We start from the raw sequence: 23,558 nt of genomic DNA, 5'->3' as shown, positions 1-23,558 counted from the left end.
TATGAAATGCACTAAACTAATATGATATTTTTTACTAATTAATTCTTCGTAAAGCAGGAGAATAAAAAAGATAGCTATTGCAAAACCATCTCGTACATTTAGTGGCAGAAATTGCTATAAAAAAGAAGAGAAACCTGAAATGCATGGTAAAATATATAAATAAAGAAGGAAATGGTGAAGTTTCAGCCAAAAGGAAGGAAAGCATCCCACCAAAAATATTTACAAAAAAACAACAACTAGACAGCCCAGCTACTTTTACAAGGAAGCGAAAACTGCAAAACTATACTTGATTCAAAGATTCAGCTATACATCTCTGAATCTATTTACAATCCAAGGTAGCTAGAAGGGTCACTAGAACACAGAAATAAATTCTCCCTTTGAACTGTTGGATTTACAAAAACTTATCATCCATGTTCACATTCTAATGCTTCTATTCCTAATCTATCATAAACCAGATTCATGAGCCCAGAAAGCATCAGGATCCGGACAAAATAGAGAAAAATCTTCGACTTCTAGATTCGCTATGTGCCAGTTGATAAAACGGGCTTGTATGGACTTGAATAGAAAAAGGATGATAGGCAAAAGCCAGCATTTATCATCTTCCCTGCAAGAGAATGTAACAAAGTTTGAATAACAAGAACACCACATAAATTCTTGAAAAACATTTACAGCAAGCAATGCAAAATCCTCAAAAACTAGCTAAACCAGAAGGACATTGGTATACTATTATTAGCTCAAAGGAAAGGGAAAATTAAAAGGGACTTCCAGAGGTTAGAGGTGAGAAATTTTAAAGGAGACATTGTTAGGAGCTACAGAACTAAAATTAATAGGGATTGGACCTTGAAAATTTGGCGTCTAAAATATTACTCTAGTGTTAAATGGCTAATGGATTACGGTGACTAAACTAAATGGCTGTAGCACCAAGTTATTCAGTGCAAGGTTTAGGTCAGAACAGGTGTAATGCCTAGTGATCACTGTTTGTCATGCCAGTTAGTAAATATGTTCAACATTTCAAAATAACTGTTAAAAACACTGACATTTTCCCTCCATAGACAGATCAGATAGAATTCAACTGGCCATGACTATGAAATAACTCAACTGACTTGGTACTATAATCAGATAAGATGCTGTTATAAAGGAGTTAATTTCTTACTGTACTGTCACAAACGTAAATCTAAACAGGAAACGTGGGTTGTCTGAAATATATGCCATTTTTGTGAGATAAAAGGTACCATTAAGAAGTTGGCAGCCCTACCTCTTGGCATTCTGTGTACTTGGCTCGGCAGGGTGGTGGAAGTGAGATAAAACATAATTAATGAGGCAACAAATAAAAGCCACCCCCTGCATACACACATACAAAATCAAATGTTAGATAAAAACTATATATTTCAAATGATTGAATAAAAGTATATATCTTAAAACATTAAGAGTTCAATATGCCTAGAATTTCAAAACTACCCTCCCCTCAACCTGTAATAGTAATGGTTATAGGGCCTTGCCACTTCAGAAGTATACAATTATTTTCTTGGCATCTTTATGGAGCTCAACTGATTGGTTTCTGTATGTGGGTGTCATTGGGATATAGATCAGTATGTTTTTTTTTAAACCAAGTGAAAGACTATTTATTCATAATCAAAATATTACATTAAAAGAGCTCATGCCCCTTCTCAACTAAAACTAAAAAATATGAAACCTTTCCCCTACAGCTTTAGCCCTTCTATCTTTCCTTATACACATGCATTTCCATCTAAATTTAAGATCATTTATAACTGAAGAACAAATAGCAGTACTATCAGGTCTTTCATGTTGGAAAATCAACGCAATCCTAGGTATCCAAATAGCATAAATGGATGCAAAGAAAACACCAGTTCGAATATTAAAGACAGTTCTTTGTTTTCTCCTTTGTTGCATAAAAGTGTACTGCCAAATCTGCATACTGGATTATCCAATATCAAAGTCCATCACTGTCATTAGCTTCTTCGATACCTCAATTGAAAACCCACATCAAAGAACAAATGACTTATTGTTTCACTCAAGATTGACAAAACACACATCAATCGTCTAGTATTGTCTTCATTTTCTTCAACCTACTCTTAGTTGCAAGATGATCGAGAAAAGCTAGTCAACCTATTCAAGACATCCTAGTAAAACTAACCATTCCATACAATTGAAGCTCAACTGGTTGGAGGTTATATTGCTTAGATGTACAATGTTTCATAATTTTTGACTACGATGTAGTGGGAGGACAGATTACCCACTGCCTCTGCACTTTCCCCCCTTACAATGGAGTGGAGGACTCATTATCCTCTGCCTCTGCACTTTCCTCTTTCTATGCTTCAAAGGTTTTGCGCAATTTTCCATTAATGTGAATGCAGTTAGACTGCATTAGGTTAAACAATATCTTTCAGCAATTGCTGCTCACCATTATTTACGAGTCCGTATTTATACAGCAGGTTGTTCACTACAAAGCTAATTTAGACTGTGTAGCGAGGTTTTCTAAGTAATTTTAGAATTTCCAAATTAATTTGGACTGAGACACCATTCTTCTCTAACAAGAATGATTATATTAAGCATGGTGGGGAAAACTGTCGCATGCAACTCATGATGAAAAGCTTATCAGTAAACTTTCAGTTTATTAAGGTCAATAAGCTCAGAATATATCACATTTGCAAGTTAAGTATTCTTACTGTTGCTCATCTGCTTGAAACATGCATTAGGCAGTTATGCAAAATGATAATACAAAATAAGAACTTACAATATTAGATAGAGAAGAAGCATTCCACAGTGCATATACTCGAGAAAGTGGAGCTCTTCTAGGTTCTTTACTGAATAAAGCATTCAAACCAGCAGGGAATGGAGAAAGTAGCGAAAGAGGAAGGATTAGCAAAACAGAAAGAAAAGCTGCCAGAGAAATCCAGTAGAACTGAAGCAGCATGAGAAGAGTGACAGAAAGATCTCCTAAAAGCATCAAAGTAATCAGCAGCTGCACAGTGTCCTGAAACAAGGGTGTATCAGATAATGTCAATTTATAGTTGTGGAGAGGTGAAACACCTAAAATAACTTAAGTACCTGGCGGCCAACAGGTCTAGTATTGCACAATAGCAGAGTAAGTGGGTATAAAAAGTCCACTTTATAGTCCAATGAACTTAAGGTAGCATCATTTATTAGGCCCCCATTAATTACTCCAGTTATTCTTTTAAGCGATAATGAATTGCTCATGCATTGCCAACTATGCTGTAGCTGCTTAAGATTCTTTCTTCCATGTCCTACATTTCTCCTGTCATATGTATAAAAAAATATTACCCCTTCAAGTCAATACAAATATGGGATTTAAAAACAAACCACGAATACTTGCAGTACTAATCTTCACCTAGGAGGGTTTAAAAGTAACAGTGTCATGGAATCATGCAACTTGAAAGTTTGAAGCAGATAGTTATTAATGGTTTTTGCATCCACAGCATGTATACTGATGTGAGAATCTGCTACCTTTGAAAAATTGACAAGCATAAGCACATCACACATTGTGCTGGAACTTGATCTCAAATTAGCATGGAAAGCAAGGATCCACTCTTAACACCCTTTGATACCATATCAAAGAATAGTGCAACCTAAGATTCTACACTGCTATGCAAAGGTCCAAAATTAACTAACTGGCATTTTTGCCGAATCCATCTAATCTATTAAGGTCAAAATTTTAAAACCAAGCAATATGAACCATCATTGGCATAGTTATAACAACAGAAATGAACGATATTGGATTTAGTTGTTTTGAACATTTATGTTTCCCTTTTCCTTTGAGTAAGCACCAAGTTCTTCCTTCCAGCAATCTTTCCTATGAAAAGCCCATTAAGCAAAATTCATTTTGCTATTTTTTTAGTTGCAACTAGCATTATTAATTCTCACAGGACAACATGAAATGATTGATCCCTACAGCGTTGGTAGGATCAATTTGGAGCAACTGAGCTGTCTGTGTGCATACAGCATTAACTCAGGATCATACATACCTCATAGCTTCGTCATTACCAACCCATGCATCAGACTGGTGCAAATCATGAAGGGAATAGTCCCCTACTGCTACCACGATACCCAGCTGATAGTAACCAGAAGCTGTTGCTTGGAACCATCCTAGCTCAATTTTAACTCCATGGAACTCAAGTTGGGGGTTTGCATGGCTATTTATCCAATCAACAATAGGAAGTAGGGCACTACGAATTGATCCATGCCTCACTGTCCGTAACTGAGCATTCAGTCCATCTACCAAGCGATTCCAAACAGTTGCTGGGACATGCTGTGATATTTAAGTTTGGGATTTTCATCAGTTATGTATAGAGAAAAAATAACTGGATAAAATAAGAACTCAAGATACCTGGCCAAGGAGATTGGTCAATAGTGTATCATTATGAAGATTATAAGGTGCCATGTAGCTACCATCCCCACCAAAAATTATGCACATGGGAAATCTCTTCTGTATAATAGATACAATGTCTAACCGCTTCTCATCACCGCCAAGGAAAAAATCAATGTATGCTAACATTAAATCTGGTGTCGCCCCAACCTGCATAAGTTGATTATTAAATTAAAGGATTAACAAGGATTACAGCGTGCAACATTTAACACCATGGAAAACTTTAAATGAAAGGTCTTAGATTCTAATACAAGCTTGTCAGGTGAGAAGAATTACAATTAAACATGCACCTTTGTAGTACTAACATATGTCTATATAAAATTACAGTTGAGGTTGAATAATCACATTTTGTTATGAAAACAAATAAAGGAAAGCAATCAGGTAAACATGACAACATCTTCTGAATTCTGGTATAGCCATGTTGTAACTTATTATCCGGATATAAAAGTACCTATTACTTCTCTAGGAACTCTGAAAAAACACCGAGAAATGGCCAAAAACAAATCTTGGTATTTATACAATTCATCAGAACATAGTTCTTGCAGCTTGGGAGTCGGGACTGCTAATTTAGCAGCTGAAGCATAAACTTGTTATGATTAGAATCAAGGCTGGGTATACTACATTGGCAAAAAATCTTTATTGACATAGTTCTTTCAGGTGGGTAGTGGGGACTGCTAATTTAGCAGCTGAAGCATAAACTCCTTATGATTAGAATCAAGGGTGAGTAAACTACATTGGCACAAATCTTTACTATCACACTCACATATGCCCACCTTGCTCAAGAACATATGCCACAATTGGATGTCTTGCCAGGAGAAAACAATAAGTGAAATCTTCATGGTGAAAAAGTTAATGCAATTCTATCATGAACTGTGTCTTTAGAAACATCATTTAAATCGAAGTCATTTTTTATTAGTTTCATTCTTTTCTTGGTCTACCCTAACCTATAACTATTGGGCTATCATCATCCACCTAATCATTTCTCATATTTTAATGGTCTTCTCACATCACCAAACCAACTAAGAAGAGATTCCATCTATCATCATTTTCATAATCGGTGCTACCTCCACTTTCTTTGTAATTCATTCATTACTAATCCTATTTGGTTTTGTATCTCCTCTCATCCACTATTACATCCCCATATCTACAACACCAAGCTTATGCTCTTGTTGGCCTTTTAACACACAACATTCTGTACCATACAACATTGGGGGTCTTGTAGTTGTGTAACATTTTCATTCTAAGAGGCACTTTTCTATCACAAATAACAAACAAAGCACTCCTGCACTTCATCCACCAAGCTTGAGTCCTTGCACTTCATTCTAAGAGGCACTTTGGGGATGACCTTGCTCTTCCATAACCTTTTCTAGAAGCTTTCTGGATCTCTTTTACATTAATTAAGCAGTATTTTAGTAATTTTCTCAAATAGTTTATGTCCATTTGTGCAGACCAGGCCTTTGGCTATTGTTGGGCTTGGATTTATCTTCTCTGGATGTTTTAGTGTCTTACTTCATGTTTAGAAATTATGAATCTTAATTAGTCAGGAACCCCAATACATATTTTGTTACTTATGCTTGTAAGGTAAGTTAAACGACGTCTATATAGACTGCTCCTGATGTTTTCTTTTGGACAGATAATAAGATTTATGATTTTTTTTATTAGAGAGAAAAAGATGGAAGTTAGGGATGGCAACGGGGCGGAACGGGCACGAGTAGTGCTTTCCTGTACCCATACCCGCATTACTTACGGGTACCCGCACGGGTAGCGGGTATTTGCGGGTATCCCACGGGTTTTTAAGTTTCAATATATATTTATATATTTTATAATAATCAATATATATAAAATAATTATTACATGTTAAATTTATCATATATTTGAATCACCAAAATTCATTATAAAATAATAATAAAATAGGTAATATATAATTATAAAATAATAATAAAATAATATATATAAATTATTTAATTAAAAAATAAATTTATAAATATGCGGATACCTGCGGGGCGGGTATTATGATACCCACTCCCACACACAAGTTTTTTTTACGGTACTCGTTGCGGGTATTTTAGCGGGGCGGATATTTTTGGAAGTATACCTAGGGCCTAGGGATAGGCTAAGGGAATCTCCAAAACAAGAAAGTCTACACACAATCCCAGTATATCCAAGAAAGCAACTCCTTATAAGAGAAGCCAAGAAAGCCATTTGCTGAGAAATGTGTGGAGCCTGTTTGTCCTTTCTCCTTTGTACTAATTCACTTAATACAGAGACCCGCACCCACATGGGTACGGTATTCCCAAATCTCTCTACCCATTCTATCCCAATCCAAGGGGACAAGGAAATGACCATAAGGATAGATGCATTCTGCCCCAATCACTAGATTTATGGTAGTAGCATATAGCTCCCATCTTTGATATGATGCAATCAAATGAACAAAACCCAAGGTGTAATGTATGTTTCCTAAGGGGACATACGTATAGTGATGCCTTGGTTTTCTTCCCTTATGCTCTGTCAAAAAATTCACCCCATCAAAAAATTAGTTGATTATTCCTTCAATTTGCCATAAAATCCACTGTCATGACTCATGAACCATCTCTTTCAAAAGCTCTCTAACACAAGAGCCCTTTTGACTTAAAAGCTTGGGCAATAATACACAGGCCATATTAACCATGTTCTGAAATTAATTTTTTTATTTAGAAGTATGGGGGAGACCTAAAGGCACTGATACTTGTCACGAACCAACTCTTCCAAAAACTGGAGCTGTCGGGTGAAAACATTAAACATGTGGATGGTTTTATTATATCTCTAATACCAATCAAACCCCAAACACTAATCCAGTAAGTGGTGCTTTCAGTGAACCTCCAGTCTGCATATTTTCTATTATCGACCCACCTAAGAAAATCCTAGTTTTCAAATTTTAAATCCTAAGGCATCTCCCGTCCTACGCCAGTCTACCTAGTGTTTTCCTAATGCATGAATAACTACATTAGACAATTAGTAAGAGTGACTAACTATGAACTTCAAGGAAATTACTCCATGATGTTAAATTATTTGCAAGTCAAACCTTCATCCCTTTGTACAAAGCTCGCGATCGGCAGGAGCGTAGACATGAATGGTCATATTCAGACTTGACATATTCCTGAAGGCGGCTGATTTTTACTCTCTGCCGCCAGTGCTTCCAGGACCAAGCACAAGGATATGCGATAACCAAAAGTATACTGTGCACTGATCCCTCCCACCAATCATATGCAGCGACCGAGTTAATCTCATCAATAAATCTATTAAAAGCATCCTCATACCTGCATCTCGGTTAGGATCAAATATTAATCAGAATTGTGATTATGACACAGTGACATGATGCGAGATTTTAATGCTAATATAATATTAAGGTATCCAAACACGGTCTTTTTCTTTATACACAGATACTTAATGTAGAATCATTACTTAGAAATTAGAATTTTTACCGAGGAGTGCCTCCTACACCAAGACTTATTTTACAATAGAAACAATTAGGAGAAAAAAGGTATTTTGATATCAAATATCAGAACTGCAATAAGATAGATTCAACCGTAATGGATTCAATTGACGCGTACGTGTGATTTTCAGCAACACAGAAAACTGATGATTTGAACAAAAATAAACATGTTTCCAGTATTTGTTAGCACATAGCCCACATACAAAGAAATGACATCAGGATCCATGACATGCACATATGAGCAAGTAGCTTCTCTTACACAATTTCAATTACAGCATGAGGAGGAGAGTAAGGAAGATGCCAGGGTTCTCTAAAAGTATTAGGACCCATAAAGTACATTCTATGCACATGACTTTGAGTCTCCTCAGCTCTGCCTCCACGCACCTAGTTTCAAACATCAAGAAAAGTAACACATCAAATAGTTTCAGAGATGACTATTAAGGGTCAATTATTCTGTAAGAAGAACTAATTATAGACTGAAAATTGTCAGAATAGTACCTCCGAGAGAGAAAGAAGATATGGAAACTGGTGATGATTATGGTGTTCAATTGAATTTGATCTATGGTATGAACTAGAACCAATCAACTTGATTCTCAAAGTACTCAGTAGCAGAGCCAAGAGCAACAAAATGAATGACAACATTACTGAAAATGGCCAGGGACCCCAAAAAGTATAGATGAGTTCCTCTAGAGGTGTATAACAATTGGGCGTTCTATATTTGTCTGATATACATTTATAGGGACAAGCTCGCTCAGTAACTCCCCCTGCAATCAAAATTACATCAGACAATTAGTAAGAGTGACTAACTATGAATTGTAAGGAAATTACACCATGGTGTTAAATTTGAGAGATGGTTAGGCAAGTAAAGCTAAGTTATGTGCATCAGATACCTCGTTTGTATATGAAATTTGCGCGATTTGGAAGAAGATCAAGTGGACAAGGAGTGCAAAGATGTGCATCCGAACCGTCAACATCTTTGTAAGTACCAACAGGGCATTCCTGAAAATTTACTAGAATTGTTCAATAAATTCCAGAAATAAACATCTACAGTATGTACAAGAATTATTATAGTTGCAGAGAAATTGAGCTGCTGCCCCACTGATTCCTATTTTCTTTGTTTTCTTAGTTTTGTTGGCATTGTTTTTTCACGGATCTCGAAAATACTTTATCCTCACCCTAATGCACTCATTCTTTTCTTTTTAATAATATTTTTCTATCTAGACAACAAAAATAGAAAAGACAGACAGCTAAAACACACTGACCCAGAAAAGAGATTTTAAAATCCTAGGAATTCAAAAGAAAATGGAAGCATTTCAAACCATTCAAAGGAAGGGAGCATGGACGTGGAGTGAGAAAAGAGTGTTGAGATTAAAGGTCAATGGAGGATTTCAAAATTCTCCCTCCTGATGTGGTATTTCGAATACCAAATTCTGAGTGGAAGAATGGCTAACTAACAGTCCAAAGAAATTTTGAAATTCTTTGGCCATAAGGAAGATGCATAGAAAAATATGTTAAATACTCTTGTTAATTACATTCACCTAAAAATGACTTGCCCAAACACACACTAAAGCAGTAAAAGAGATGCCATACAGTTCATGAGAGAGATGTGAGAAATAGATATTTAAATGAAATGTAACTGTCCTCACCAAACTAAAAGCATCAGCTTTTAAATTAAGTCAATACAATGGATTCACACTGCACATTTTTCCGTTAAATTTAAAAGGCATTTTATTAGAGAAGCGAAAGTGAAAATTAAAGGAGCAGAGGATGAAATATCTTCCTAAAAGATGCTTCAAAAATAATAAAAATGGGCATAAGAAAACACTCCATCTAATTAGAGCTTACTAGTCTCTTAGCATATTGTTTGTTTACCTTATCAGAGAAAGTGATGGGTACATATCTCAAACAGTTTAGGGAAAAACAAAAGAAGATAACTAATTGAACAAACCTCACAGAAAATGCCATAAAGGCCTTTGGGGCATGCCTTTCCAGTTATGGTACCGTCCTCTCCATGATTGCCTCCATCACTCCCAGCACCTCCACTGTTTAAAATCATGAAGAAAGAGATGCTATTTCTCAGAAAAATTTATCAAAAGAAATTGCCCGATACCATTTAACCAAAATAGTAAATTAAATTGTTTACAATAACCATGTTTCAAGTTACATAAAACTGGTGACTTTAGAGCCAAGACTATACATATTACAGAATTTGAATGGAGTCGTAAAGAACTTTTGTATAAACAACCTATTAGAGAATAAGAGTTGGTTAGAAAGTGTAAGACTGCAACAGTTACTTAATCTTAGTTAATAGGAGGTAGCTTGTTGAGCATGTCACCTCTTATAGTAGCTTAGCTAGCATGACTCCTAGGCTTCTATATATATATATATATAATATATGGAAGTCCCTCAAGTGAGAACGGGTCTTATATAAAAACTGTGAGAACAATAAATCTTGGCCTTACAACCATACATGGATGGTTAACTGTTAAAATAAGATCCAATGGTCCATATTAATTGTTCTTATTTCTCACAATAACATGTATTCTCACCTGAGTCACTTCCTATATATATGTGTATGTGTGTGTGTACAACCCTTGTAATCACTCAATCAATTGAATAGCAAGTAATCAAATTCTGTTTCTCTTTCTTCTCCCTTTTTCTTTTCTCTCTTTCTTTTGGAAAAAGGTTATGAAAGGCATAGAGACCCTATGAGGTGAGAGAACCCCTAAGAAGAACTTGATTAGAACCTTGTGATTTCACAAAACACTTATTAGGATGAAACTAAAAAAAGCATGAATTATCCTTCGCAAATTGAGATACACTAATCAAATTTTTGGTAATAGTGGGAACCAGTAACAAATTCTGAAGACAAAGATGAACATTAAGATATAAAGGAGAAGTGAAAGAAGTACTTCCTCTTCCTCTACAAATGATAGGAGCTTTAGTTCCATTACCCATGTAGATGTGATCATGAGCAAACTGTTCAGTAGGCTCAGGCAGCAGTGAAGAATCTGAGGTGATGTGATTTGTGGCACCAGAGTCTGGAAACCAAGCTGAGTGTTTAGCAGCTGGATTCTCAGTACTAACATTCATGGCATGAGGATGAGTATTAGTTATGGGATTCAGATTGGGCCTTTGAGTGTAAGGATGAGATGAATGATATGAGGTGGGATAAGAACTAGGTCCAGGAGCATGAGAATAACCATTTAATTGTAATGATGGCCTGGAGGAATGGGAAATATTGCCATATGCAGGTCTCTGCATTTGTGGAACAGAACCATAAGAGTGAGCAGAGAGATAAAATGGTGCATAGTACATAGAACCATAAGGATGTGGTGGATAAAACACTTGAGACCTTGCTGTAGGATCATGTGACGCATAATAGCACCATGCCACATCATGGCCAGACCTGTTACAATAACTGCAAAAATAACTGATGCCTGGACGATTCTGCATCCTACCTCCACGTGAAAAACAACCACCACGTCTACCTGAACGTCCACCACACAGAACCAAAATGAGGAGGAGGAGGCAACTTAGTCTGTAGAAAATTGGAAGAAAAGGCACAAGATTTGTCACAGACACAGGGGACTAACTTGGAGAGGGAACAGTGGCTATGTTAACAGACAAAGCATCAGAAACCTGCCTTGTGATGATTCTTGATCAAACGTGACTCAAAAGTTAGAAGAAATTGTTCTAGATTATTGATAGAAGGGGGATCAATTTGACTTTCAACAGCAATGATTACAGACTGGATTTCTTCATTTAAACCATCCAGTATGCAATCAACATGCTCAGCAATGGCTATAGGGGTTCCTATGGAAATGAGTGAGTCAGTTATGGCTTTGATTTTAGAGAAATAATCGGAAATAGAACAAGAACCTTGAGAGATTGTGCGAAGTTGAGCTCTCAGATGGCGACTTCTAGCTTTTGTGTGAGTATTGCAGAGTTCATGCAATTCTTGCCATAATTGCCAAGAATGCAAACAACCAACCACCCTAGGCTGTGATGACTCAGAAATAGAATTGAGCAACCAAGAAAAGATGGTTTGATCTTGTTCCTCCCAGCTGTAATAACCAGGATTCACACGACTGTGTAATCTATCAAAATCAGTAAGAAATTGGGAAGGATTATCAGAATTCTGAATAATTCTGATTGCTCTATTAGCCCTTAACGTTGATAGCATAAACTGACTCCATGTGAGGTAGTTTTTTCCAGTTAATTTTGTGGTTGGAAGTGGTAGAGACAGAGAAGGAGAGAGAGCTTGAATAGGAGCAGAAGCATGATGAGTTTGTGGTGGAGGAGAAAGAGGTTGATCAGGATCCAAGGCATTTTCCATGAAGGCAGAGTGATACCATGTAAAAAACTTAAAAGAGAGAAAGAGAATAAAAAGGAATCTGAATTTTATTTAATTGTATATTTCAATTCAATGCATTTACATTTGATGAAACTCCCTTTATATAGGAGATTAGAAACTTGCTAAGAAAGCTTTGAATCCTTTGATACAAGGTAACTTGCTAGGCACGTTACCTCAATCAACTATAAGTGGAAGTTGCCACATAACTGCATAATAGTGACAGTTGTCACTCAACTGCTTAGAAGCAGTTACTAACAGTTACTAGTGACAACATTGTAATATGTAAAATCTGAAATCTTATACAAAGAAAAAAACAAACTTAGTCGACAAATCATAAAAAAGAACTTAGGTTCACAGCTTGAAAACTGAAGTTTATAGAAATATCGGTAATATTTATGTAAGCAGGACTCTCAGTCAAACATTTAAAAAACATATATAAATATAATAATCAGTTTCCAAATAATCTTTTAAATTTGCCCCTCCCCCTTCCTCCTTCTCTCCCAAAAAAAGTCTTTGATATCATTAACTTATTTCCGATGGGGGATGAGACATGCAAGTTACATCTAGTACAACGAAAGGAATAAGGCATATGCAAGTTCAGGTCAAACTAGACAGAAATACAACATTCAAAGAGATATCAGCATTCAAGCTTTTCATTGAGGCAGTAGCCATTTGTCAATCTTGCATTACCAGTCTGAGAACTTCATTGTAAGTCGAAAGTCAATTCAAATAGCATCCAGAACAGCAAAAAAAATCATAGAATGTCTCTCACAATATTGAAGTAAGGAAACTCGTTGACCCATTAAAGTCAGAAAATTATAATATCTTAACCTTTCATTACAAGAACTTAGAAAAGATGCAGCATAACTATTGCCTCAAGAAAAGGCAGGAATGTTCTGCCATATTCCAATTCTCAAGCATTAGCGGAGATGTGATTATACATACCTATTGTCCAAGGTGCCATTAATACTTGCAATAGGAACATACTCTTCCCCCATACCAATCTTTGACCAATGAAAATGAATGCGCCCTCCACCTCCACCACCACCACCAAGGGAGCCACCATTGCCTCCAATAACTGATAAGGATGAATTCTCCAAAAGCCTAAGTTCTTGAAGGAAAAGAAGGACCGTTCCACCAGAGCCTCCTCCAGGACCACCAACCATAGAACCATCATTGCTTGATATTGCTTTGTTAAAGCTTTGACCATCAGCCCTCATCGATCCATAAAGGTCAAGCCTCAAAAGTGGCCACTGAATGGATCCCAGCACTAGCCAAAATTAAACAAAAATTACAATGATCAAAGAGTAATATAAAAAAAGATATTTTCCTTTGTATAAAGACAAGATGCAGAGAGTAACAGGTAGCATATGCAGTGTTTTGCATCCACGTTAATAGTCCAAACAAAGAAGTAAGCAAAGAGAACCCCTTCTCTTGAAACATATAAAGCCAAAGGTGTCTAAAAGTATTTACCAATCATCCCGCCTCCAAGAACATGCCTATGTGACTCATTAGGGCCCTCAGTTCCACTACCCAATTCACATGGAAGAATAGCATTTCCATATTGATTACCACCAATACTCTTTATCCCATTGAAATACCCAGATCCTCCTTTTCCACCATGTCCAGCACCTCCACCAGATCCATTCAAAAAGTTACCTTTTCCAATGCCTTCAGTGCAACCTGAAAAAGGTCTCTGTCTGGTCAGAATCACAAAACTATACCATTCATTTTCGGTAAGTAGCATTGTTGCTATAATCATACTTGGAACTTGGAAGAGCAGAAAGTAACAGATAAAAAGGTTTTTCAACTTTTTAATTACCTAATTCAGATGCGGTAATCATACCATCAGTATCAACAATCACAGTTCTTGCCCTGTGAATGTGAATTATGCTTCCCTTCATAACACCATTTACAAGAAGATCCTCGACACGACAAATCTACAAGAACTCACAAAATGCACCATAAGATTCTACTTGAACAGCAATATTTTGCTGTCATTATCCAAGACCTAATCACAAAACAATGGCTAGCACAAAGGTTGGTTGAAGCAGTAATTAGAAGTGATGATGGCAATGGCAGAAAAATGTTATTCACAAATCCCACATACTATAACCTCCACAAAGAGATGCCCAAATATATATACCAGAATGTTTCAAGAAAAGAGAAATTAATATAGCCTGGTCAAAAATGAATATTGTGCCAAGTACTTATTGCACACCTGGAAAAAAAATGTTTTTTCATAGATTATACAATAGTATTAAATGCTACAATTGGAGGGGTTCTGCTTTCGAGAATGCAAAATGAATACCCTAAAAATGGGGCATAATTTCACTTTTAAAATAAAATACATACACATATAATAATAACACTTTTCATATTACATAACAAATCTTACCTGAAGTGAGAATGACAGTGTATAATTGACATGGCAATCATCAGGTGGAGTTAACAAATCTATCGGGCATCTCTGTGTGTCACAAAGATGTTTTGTCACCCTACAGTATTAAAAAAACAATAAACTGAATTGTATTTGAAATTTTCACAGGTTGGATGTATTGTTTAACTCAAGCAACAAGACTATAAAGCAGTTATACTTACGTGCCTCTACTAGCATCATCATCCAAAGGTGCTTGAAGTAATGAACCTGAACCAACCTATCACAGGAAGAAGGCTATTAAAAATTTAAAATGCAAATGCAATTTCAATGGGGGAAATCAAGGAATTGAGAAACGGTTACATGATATGAAAACTTGTATTTGTGTAAAGAAGTTGAGTATAACCAAAATCAATGAAATAATAAAGCCTTCAAAAGATAACAGAAATAGCACATGTGCGTTGCTTTAAAATACCAGCGTTCTAATTCATAGCTAGTAGACAGCTGGCAAGACTGGTCAAAACAATAAGCTGTGTCAATTATCTTTTTGATATTGGCATCCCTGGCTTAAGAGAGAGCCCTTACCAATCATATAAATCTCTTGTAACCACTAAATAAAACATAAAAACTATAAGAATAATTGTATATATAATTACTTACAGTTATATTGTAGAAAAGAGATAATGATAGTCGCTGGCCTTGGATTGCATCGCCATCACCAGTCAACTGCAGTAGTCCTTGACCATATAAACCCAAGTTTGTATTTGAAGTAATGATAGAATTTTGCTGCAAATACAAGAAATCACAATCACCACGAAAATTCCAACCAACAAAGAAAAAAAAATGATTATATGATTAAGAATACTACATAACTTTGAATAAAGAATATTATTATACCCTTAGAACAGCAAGATTCCTGATTTCAAGTATTGATGCAGTCACAACGGTACTTTCACCACCATCAATTTGAATTGAAGAGTTCCACATGAGTAACATTTTAACAGAAACTCTCAATGCACCAAAAACCTTCATATATTAAAGGTAAATTTGTTCAATAATGAGCTGAAGCTAATGCTCGAAGGAATAGTAATCCAAAGTCCAAACCAGTGATGCGTAAATGGATTGAGAACAGAACTAAAATTATAACAGAAAAACACTATGAATCACAATCTAGTACCTCTATGATGGAATCACTCAATAGAAGTTCTTCCGCAACGAGCTCAAATTCAGAAATTGGATAATCAGACAACCCGAAGATTAAGCTTCCTCCACAATAAACACTTATTTGGCCTCTTACCTTCATAATTTAAGCATTTAAGTGGTTATCAACATTAGGCTTCAAGTGTTAGAAGTGTCAAGTTCTAATAATTTAAAGAGTGATATAAGATGCGTCAAATAAATTATTTACAGAGAAAAACACCTACGTTTTTATATATTTTTTACTTATGTGTATGTACATACTACACCCTCCTAAATAGCAGTATGCTATGCTTCCTAATAGAATATCCTTGTATGTTTGACCTTTCACCAATAACACATTAAAAAATACATAGCACTATTCCCCATCCCTCTTTTGTCTAACAGTAACCAATTTCTATGATGCTTCCGCAAATAATGTATGCCAACCAAACATTTTGGAATTTTTATAAATATTTGTGTTGCTAAAGATGATCCAGATTAATGATTACATCACAGGATGAAAACTTGTTAAGACATTATTTGTAACTCAATTTATCCACCCAAAATGTGTGACATTAGCATACATGACATTGTGAGAAACCCAACTCAAAATGTATGCCTTAACAAGTTGTAAAGTAATGATTTTCCATGTGTATGTGAGGGTGCGTGCATAACATGAGCAGATCAGAAAAGTTCAAGTGGGATCCTGCTATTATTGGGCTTACAAAGGGGTGTGTAAGTAATCTATATCCATAAGTAACATTGCGCAAATTGGATTACATGTTTTAGATATACAGGTATATGAGATTGGGGAGACAAATAACAGTGTGAGAGGTTTAAAACAAGGATTATAGGTTATAACAACTACACTACCTTTAAATAAGATATAATGGAAGATGTTGAAGGATACTTTACGGTCGAACTTAACACATTAAAGCAGCAAGAATGAAACTCTCTAGAGTACAACCCAAAAATACTAATATTTAATATTATAAAAATACAAGATTGACTAAATGATAAAAAAAAGCTACGCTTACATGGTATAAAAATAAAAAACTACACATAAAATTCCTATAGGTGTACATGTGTGCACAATGTATGTTTGTTTATAAATATAGACTACATAGACACAAAAATATGCACACATATATAAATAGAAACAAAAATATGAGCAAGACCTTCCTACATCAGTTGGGACTTGAGAGTAATAAAAAAGGATACGGGACACAAGCATGACATGATGGAACAGTAACACTGATACAACAACGATTACAGGACAACATATGTTCACAAACCAATGTCGTATGCTGTCAATTAAATTTGCAACAATAATAAGAAACATACTGGTAGAATCACAAATAAACAACTATTGGGTGATGTGCAAAGAGTGAAGAGACGGTGAGTGCAAGCTTGTAGGAAAGCATTTACAGGCTTACAGCTACTGGGAGATAGTGGAAGTGGAGAGAATAAAGAAGGAAACAAGTAGCATTTACCTAATGGGGTTATGGCAAATGAACAGTCAATTAGTGGAGAGAACAAATAGGGAAGTAGAGGGATGATTTAGTTTACTTGGGAACTTGGAAAGGTTTGGGGTGACTTAGGCCATTGAGCAAAGACATCAATGGCTTCTCTAATTTCTACTTTCTTCTTCTACCATTACTCCTAACTCTACATTTTCTATTTCCTATTTCTGTAATCGGAGCTTGGCTCCTTGGTATTCCTGCTGATTTTTTAATATTATTTCCTAGCACAGACGTCTGAAAATAGACAACAGAGCCAAAAATGTTTTACCAAGATCAAAACTATTACAAGAATGGCAGCCTAGTGCACAAGGTTTCCACCTAGTGGGATCTGTGGTAGGTAGATGTATACAACCTTACCCTCACAAGCGAATGTGATGTTTCCGAGATTTGAACCCATGACCTCCAAGTCATAAGGCAGGCAACATTACCATTGCGTCGAGGCCCACCCTCTAAGACCAACACTATTAATTAAATAATTTCTTAATCAAATAAAGAGTTTTCTCAAACTCATGCAGAAAACAAATAGTTCACCATAAAATGGTGACTCTGATCATGTGTTTATGGGCTTAGAACATAATGTCATCACTTTCCTACCTGAACTCTGGACCAAACAAGTGGAACCAAAACTTTTGCATGATTTTCCACATAAACATTTGACCACAAAGGGGTGGTTGAGAAGTCAAGCAACGGAGTCTCAGTTTCTGTTGTGACATTGTCATTGCTAACTTTCAAACTTAGTAAATTTGCATTGAAGTATGTACCAGCAGCTCCAGAGTTCCCAGGACAACCAATACTCATTCCTCCTGTCACAAAAAATACATGTATTATGTAGAATTTCCTTCTTCCAATCTGCGGGAGGAAGGGGACACATTTGCATGTTAAATGATTTCAAAACACTGAAGATGCAACTATGACAATGTCAACCTAATGCTTTTTATCAAAAGAACCTATATAAAATTATCAAATGCTTAGTGTCAGCACCACCAGAAGATTCAGATTGTGTGTGTGTGTGTATATATATAGGAAATGTTAGCCTCCTCACTTCTGGGTTGTGGTTAGCATCCTCCCATATTAATTAACAAGGATAAAAAATGATCGTTCTTTCAAATTAAAACAAGCTTAAATAGTCCGGTCAACTACAGTTCTATCACTCTTTAAAAGTTGCTTTCACTCAGACATTCTGACAATGAAAAGATTGATAAAACATTGCGGACCCTGGATTATTCAACAGCTCAAAGAGTCTGACAGGCTTGAGATTGCAAGAGATGGAGGTAGCTGCAGGCTTGATATGGAGGAGGTCATTGTGATGACTGAAGGCCAATCAAATAAAAAGGGAATCTAATCTGGAAAATTGGACAGAATCCAGAATCTAAAACAGGACAGCAGCCTAAAACTTCAAACTTCAATGGGAAGCCTGAGAGGTTGAGAGATTTCATAGTTGAACTTGTTCTGGACACTAACTCACAGTCATAACAGGTGAAAATGAGTGGAAACAGACTAGTTTTGTTTTAATTAAATTATTCGTTAAACTTCTCAATAATTCATATATCACATACTGCAGGCTGTACATACTACATAGGTTCATACGGAATTTTTCTTTATAAAATAAGATATCACATCCTCACCTATGCTCATTTTGAAAATTGCAGCCAATATCTATTTGCTTAAAAAATATTCTAACTTTTGGCATTTTGATTCACATATTAAGCTTAACACTGTTGCAGTAGAATTAAACATCAAGCAGGAGTCATTATTGCCTTAACTATAATACACAGAAGTGTATTGGGACAAACCATGAGCAGTAATTTTTAAATCTTCTTGTATGCTGTAACAGTCAAGTGATATTCTTCCTCCACCACCTCCACCCCATCCCATCCCACCAGCAGCACTGATAGTACCATATCCCTTCCTACATTCGTCCAAAAAATGTTCAGTCCAAAAGAAAAGTTACAAGCACAATCCACTAGACCACATGCATTAGTTCCATAAGAAACCTTCGACAAAGACTAGACACTTTCAAAACATTGGCACTCACCAGAAGAAAAAGAATACTACCATCTGCAAATTGTAAATGACAAGGGCCAAATACCAAAGCAGATCAATGTAAACAGAAAATTTAACATGGCATAGTCAAACAAAAGCCACAAGTCTCTGCTTCGTTATCAATTTTGGTACTGAGGGTTGGTTGATAACCCACAGCAGAAGGCATTCAACCCAAAAAAGCAATTGTTCTTTGAGATTTGCTATTATCTTATCATCCACACTATGAAACCCTTTAATATGTTATTAAATTAATAATTATCATGAGCAACTGTAAGTAAAACTGATTAAAAACTCAGAAAATGCATTTCAATTTTTAGTTAATATTAGAAAATAGAGATACTTTGCTTGTTTAGTTGTTCATCAGTTAGCTGAGCTGGCAGCTAAGCCCAAAGCTGTTAGTTTAGTATAAACACTCAGCTCACCCTTGTAATCATTTGAGATTAAGAAATAGAAATTACAGTTACAAAGTTTACTTCCTTTTCTTTATTCTCTAGTCTATTTTACTCATCTCTTTTAAAGTTAATAGCTTCAAAAACCCTTAACAGTCATTTAGAAACCATAAATGTAAAGCAGGTATATGGTCACATGTTGGCGAGCAGTTTATACTCACAGTTTTATGGCTTGTACTGATATACTTCCGCCAGAGCCACCTCCACCATCAGACCCTCCATTTCCACCTTCTGCAGTAACAGACCCATTAACATATAAAGTGTCCTTCACTAGAAGCTTGACACGCCCCCCACCATTCCCTCCATATTGTTTTTGAGTAGATTTTCCACCACCCTTACTGCCATAACTCCATGGTTCAGACAATGTAGACCATGAATAAACATCACCACCCCAGTTTGTCTTATTATTTTTCAAGCAAGATGCACCACGCCCACCATGCCCACCACCAGCTCCATCAATGCCAAAAGGTGTGCCACTAGTTTGGGAAGGTGGTGGCCCACCTAAAGATGAGGAGTTTATAGAAGAACTGTATTCCATACTCAAATTGGCTGCTGATAAAACCACAGAACCAGCAATAATAGATGCATTTTGTCGAAGTTTAATGTTGCCAGACACATTGACAGTTATCATGCATCCTTCCACAGGACATAAAAGTGAAACATGTGAAAGTATCTCCAGGTTTCCAACACCATATACATAAACATCAGAATTCAAATAATGAGTCGAGCTTAACAAGCATGTGGTATTAAATGACCCAACACCTTCCAAGTCCTCACAAGAAACTGAATCATTATTTGAGTATGAAGAAGGTGATGTTCCAACAAATACAAAATCATGCAGTATTGAATTATCTCTGACAAGTGACTTAGAATAACCCAACCAGTCTTCTAAGCCAGTACTCCTATTCAAATTATGTCCCAAACTAAGAGAAAGGCAAGATCTATGAAGATACCCCAATAGAATGCAGAACCAGATGTACATAAGCATTACCACAGAGTGCATCACACCACCTATGGCAAGTATATGACAGTAGAAATCAGAATGAATACAAATGTACTGAAATTCAAGTACTGAAGTGGTTAGTCGCAGTGTAAGCGGATTGTGCCCCGGGCGAATTGTGCCAGCAAGGTCAAGGGTTCGAATCCTGCAGTCATAACTTCAGGGAGAACTTCATCCTAACCGCCACCCCGGCTCGAGGATCAGACTCAAACCTATGCTTTGGGATACTCCCGGGTCACAAAAAAAAGTGTTTATACCACACTACTGAAACTCCATCGCAGATACATTCACAAAATGCATAAAAACTAAAAGTTCTCAAACAACAACAAATACAATGCAATCCAAACTATTCCCAAAAAATGACCAAAACATAAAACCTGTAAATCAAATTACCGATATAAATTCAATGGACAAAAAACAACATAACTACGAAAACAAAAAAATCATATTAAGAGAACATGCGTTGAAAATTGATAGTGATATTAGTGAGAAATGGAGTAGTTGAAGTAAAGAGTGAACTAACCGTAAAAAAGGATTGGATTATAATAGTGAAAGAGAATTAGTCAGAATCAGAAGATAGTATTGTTTCGCATCTTCTTCTAACTTTCGCTTTTAGCTTTTGCTTTTTTTTTTTTTTTTGGTTATTTGATTTTCAATGAAAAGCACTTAGAAGAGTCTCAACGAGTCCAAACTACGTTTTGTGTAGCTGGATTCCAACAAGGTTAGAGAGATACACGCGATTTTATTTTATTTATTATTTTATGAATCATTAAGCCTCTTTCTGCAATTACCCTCCTTCTTATTCATAATTGCGGGATTACCCCACCCTTTCTTTTTTACCCTTTGCATTCTTGAATTTGCTTTTTGGTCACACCTGGCTTATGGTGCTTTACAGAGTAAGAAAGTAGTATTAATTTTTTTCATAGTTTTGTTTCTTTTTGTTGTCGTAATACCAAATAAAGATTATGTGAGTTTTCAATGAATAAAAAAAAGTAGTTCCTTTTGAAGGTAGGTTTAGTGGTTTGTATAAGAAGAAAAAGGGATGTTTAGTGGATAAGATTTTGGTTCATATCGTAAACACAAAAGTTTTAATTTTTATTATGGGTATTAGTGCTTGTTTGTTAGTGGAGAAATTTTGTGAATTTTGCTTATTTTAAAAAAATATAAGCTTAAAAAAGGAGGAGTATGTTTTATAAGTTACCTAATTCTTAAACTTAACTTATTTTTAAGGGGGGAAAATCAAAAATTAAATTTCTTCCAATTATATTGTTTATTTTACAGTTGACTTAATTTTTTTCTATTAAAATGTTAATTCCTATTTTACGTTTAATTTTAATATTATTTCTCTTCTCACTAACTTACCTTCATATTAATTTTGATATAGATTTTTATATTCTATTGTATTTTAATTTTTTAGGCTTTGTCATGATCAAAAAAATTATAGCACATTATTTATGATGATAAATATAAAATATGTATAAGTAAAAGAACAACCAAAGCAATCACACAATATACAAATAACCTTATTCTATTTTCTGTAATTTACTTTAAAAAAATAATTTTTCTACGTTACTCAAACATTAAATTATATTTAATTTTCAGTTAAAGTATTAAACATACAAATATTATAATGTTGACATATTATGGTATTACACAGTTTATAAATTAAAATTAAAATCACAATCTACACTAAACACATAATCTATACTAGAACTAAAATCATAACCTTGAAACCCAACTCATGTATAAACGTTCTTAGAAAAAGTTCATTTTACTATTAAGAATGTAGTTGATAGACAATTGACTCTTTATATGTGTTGATGGCATTTGATTTCTCTTGTATGTATAGAAATAAGTGTTAAAAGAGAAAAACTCATCCCAATAATCTTTATATTTCAAAGGGTGACGAGTATTCAACTATCAATTACAAATTTGTAAATAGAGAAGAAATATACAGATTGATAATATATGAATTTTATACATTATAATTGCATTATTTATATTTAACGTCATTGATTATTTACAAAAAATAATTCAGATAAATGGTGAATGATGTAATAATTATTGGTGAATGATGTAATAATTATTGACTGCTGATAAATATTATATTCTTGAATATTTATATCCATATGCTTACATGTGGGATATTATAAGTATTAGGATGGTAATACTTTGTAAGTAGGTATTTTCTTCGAACACCAACTTGGCTAAGGCATGTGCATTTAGATCTGCTCCTTACCTAAATTACTAATTGAATGAGAATAAATGATATTTAATTAGCGATTGATGAGCACTTGTTTGCTTCGATTACAGGAAAATACAAACAAAATTATATTCCTCTACCCTTTCTTTTTCTGCTTCGTCTGGCTCCACATTTAAACTGATTGATGGCTACAATTAGCGTTTTTTAAAGGGTCCAATTAGCGCTACTACGTGTGTAATTTATTAAAGCATATAAAATAAACTGGTTGGTGTGTGAGGCCACACATGTGTTTGACTAATTTTCCAATTACTAATGATAAAATATTCTTGTTATCTTATTGAATCCAAACTAGTCATTGATATAATGAGGATATTGAGTCACTGATTTAAACGCAAAACCTACCGATTAAATATTAAACTCACTAAATATGAAATCAGCGTAAAAAACAAAAGATCAACGTATGCATGGTGTCTAGTATGCGTCTTAGGTGCTACAATTTCTTCAATGTATTGTTTAATAGTGGATGAATTTTTCTTTGATCACTAAATAG

General features: G+C 35.2%; 1 protein-coding gene across 5 annotated transcripts; it reads right to left on the bottom strand.

The window, feature by feature from the left end:
- On the bottom strand, nucleotides 132-21,507 carry LOC109348867. 5 transcript variants are annotated; one of them, XM_019589458.1, is made up of 23 exons: nucleotides 21,329-21,507; nucleotides 19,967-21,022; nucleotides 19,107-19,222; nucleotides 17,908-18,116; nucleotides 15,789-15,908; nucleotides 15,509-15,637; nucleotides 15,272-15,397; nucleotides 14,836-14,891; nucleotides 14,633-14,732; nucleotides 14,057-14,174; nucleotides 13,708-13,917; nucleotides 13,180-13,504; nucleotides 9,826-9,919; nucleotides 8,768-8,876; nucleotides 8,376-8,641; nucleotides 8,137-8,261; nucleotides 7,467-7,701; nucleotides 4,367-4,555; nucleotides 4,005-4,288; nucleotides 3,070-3,277; nucleotides 2,756-2,995; nucleotides 1,256-1,341; nucleotides 445-604 (listed from the first exon to the last, which is right to left on the bottom strand). In XM_019589458.1, the coding sequence occupies exons 2-23, from the start codon at nucleotides 20,806-20,808 to the stop codon at nucleotides 445-447; spliced, it is 4,347 nt and encodes a 1,448-aa protein (XP_019445003.1). In that variant the 5' UTR covers nucleotides 20,809-21,022; nucleotides 21,329-21,507. The 5 variants fall into 5 exon arrangements, with proteins under 5 accessions (XP_019445007.1, XP_019445005.1, XP_019445006.1 ...); XM_019589459.1 differs by having other exon boundaries at nucleotides 19,967-20,816; XM_019589462.1 differs by lacking the exon at nucleotides 19,967-21,022 and having other exon boundaries at nucleotides 132-604; nucleotides 21,329-21,503.

Source organism: Lupinus angustifolius, chromosome LG06 (assembly GCF_001865875.1).
Source record: "Lupinus angustifolius cultivar Tanjil chromosome LG06, LupAngTanjil_v1.0, whole genome shotgun sequence".
Taxonomy (NCBI): domain Eukaryota; kingdom Viridiplantae; phylum Streptophyta; class Magnoliopsida; order Fabales; family Fabaceae; genus Lupinus; species Lupinus angustifolius.
Note: the sequence above shows the minus strand (reverse complement) of the source record. Positions and strands in the feature narration are given on the sequence as shown.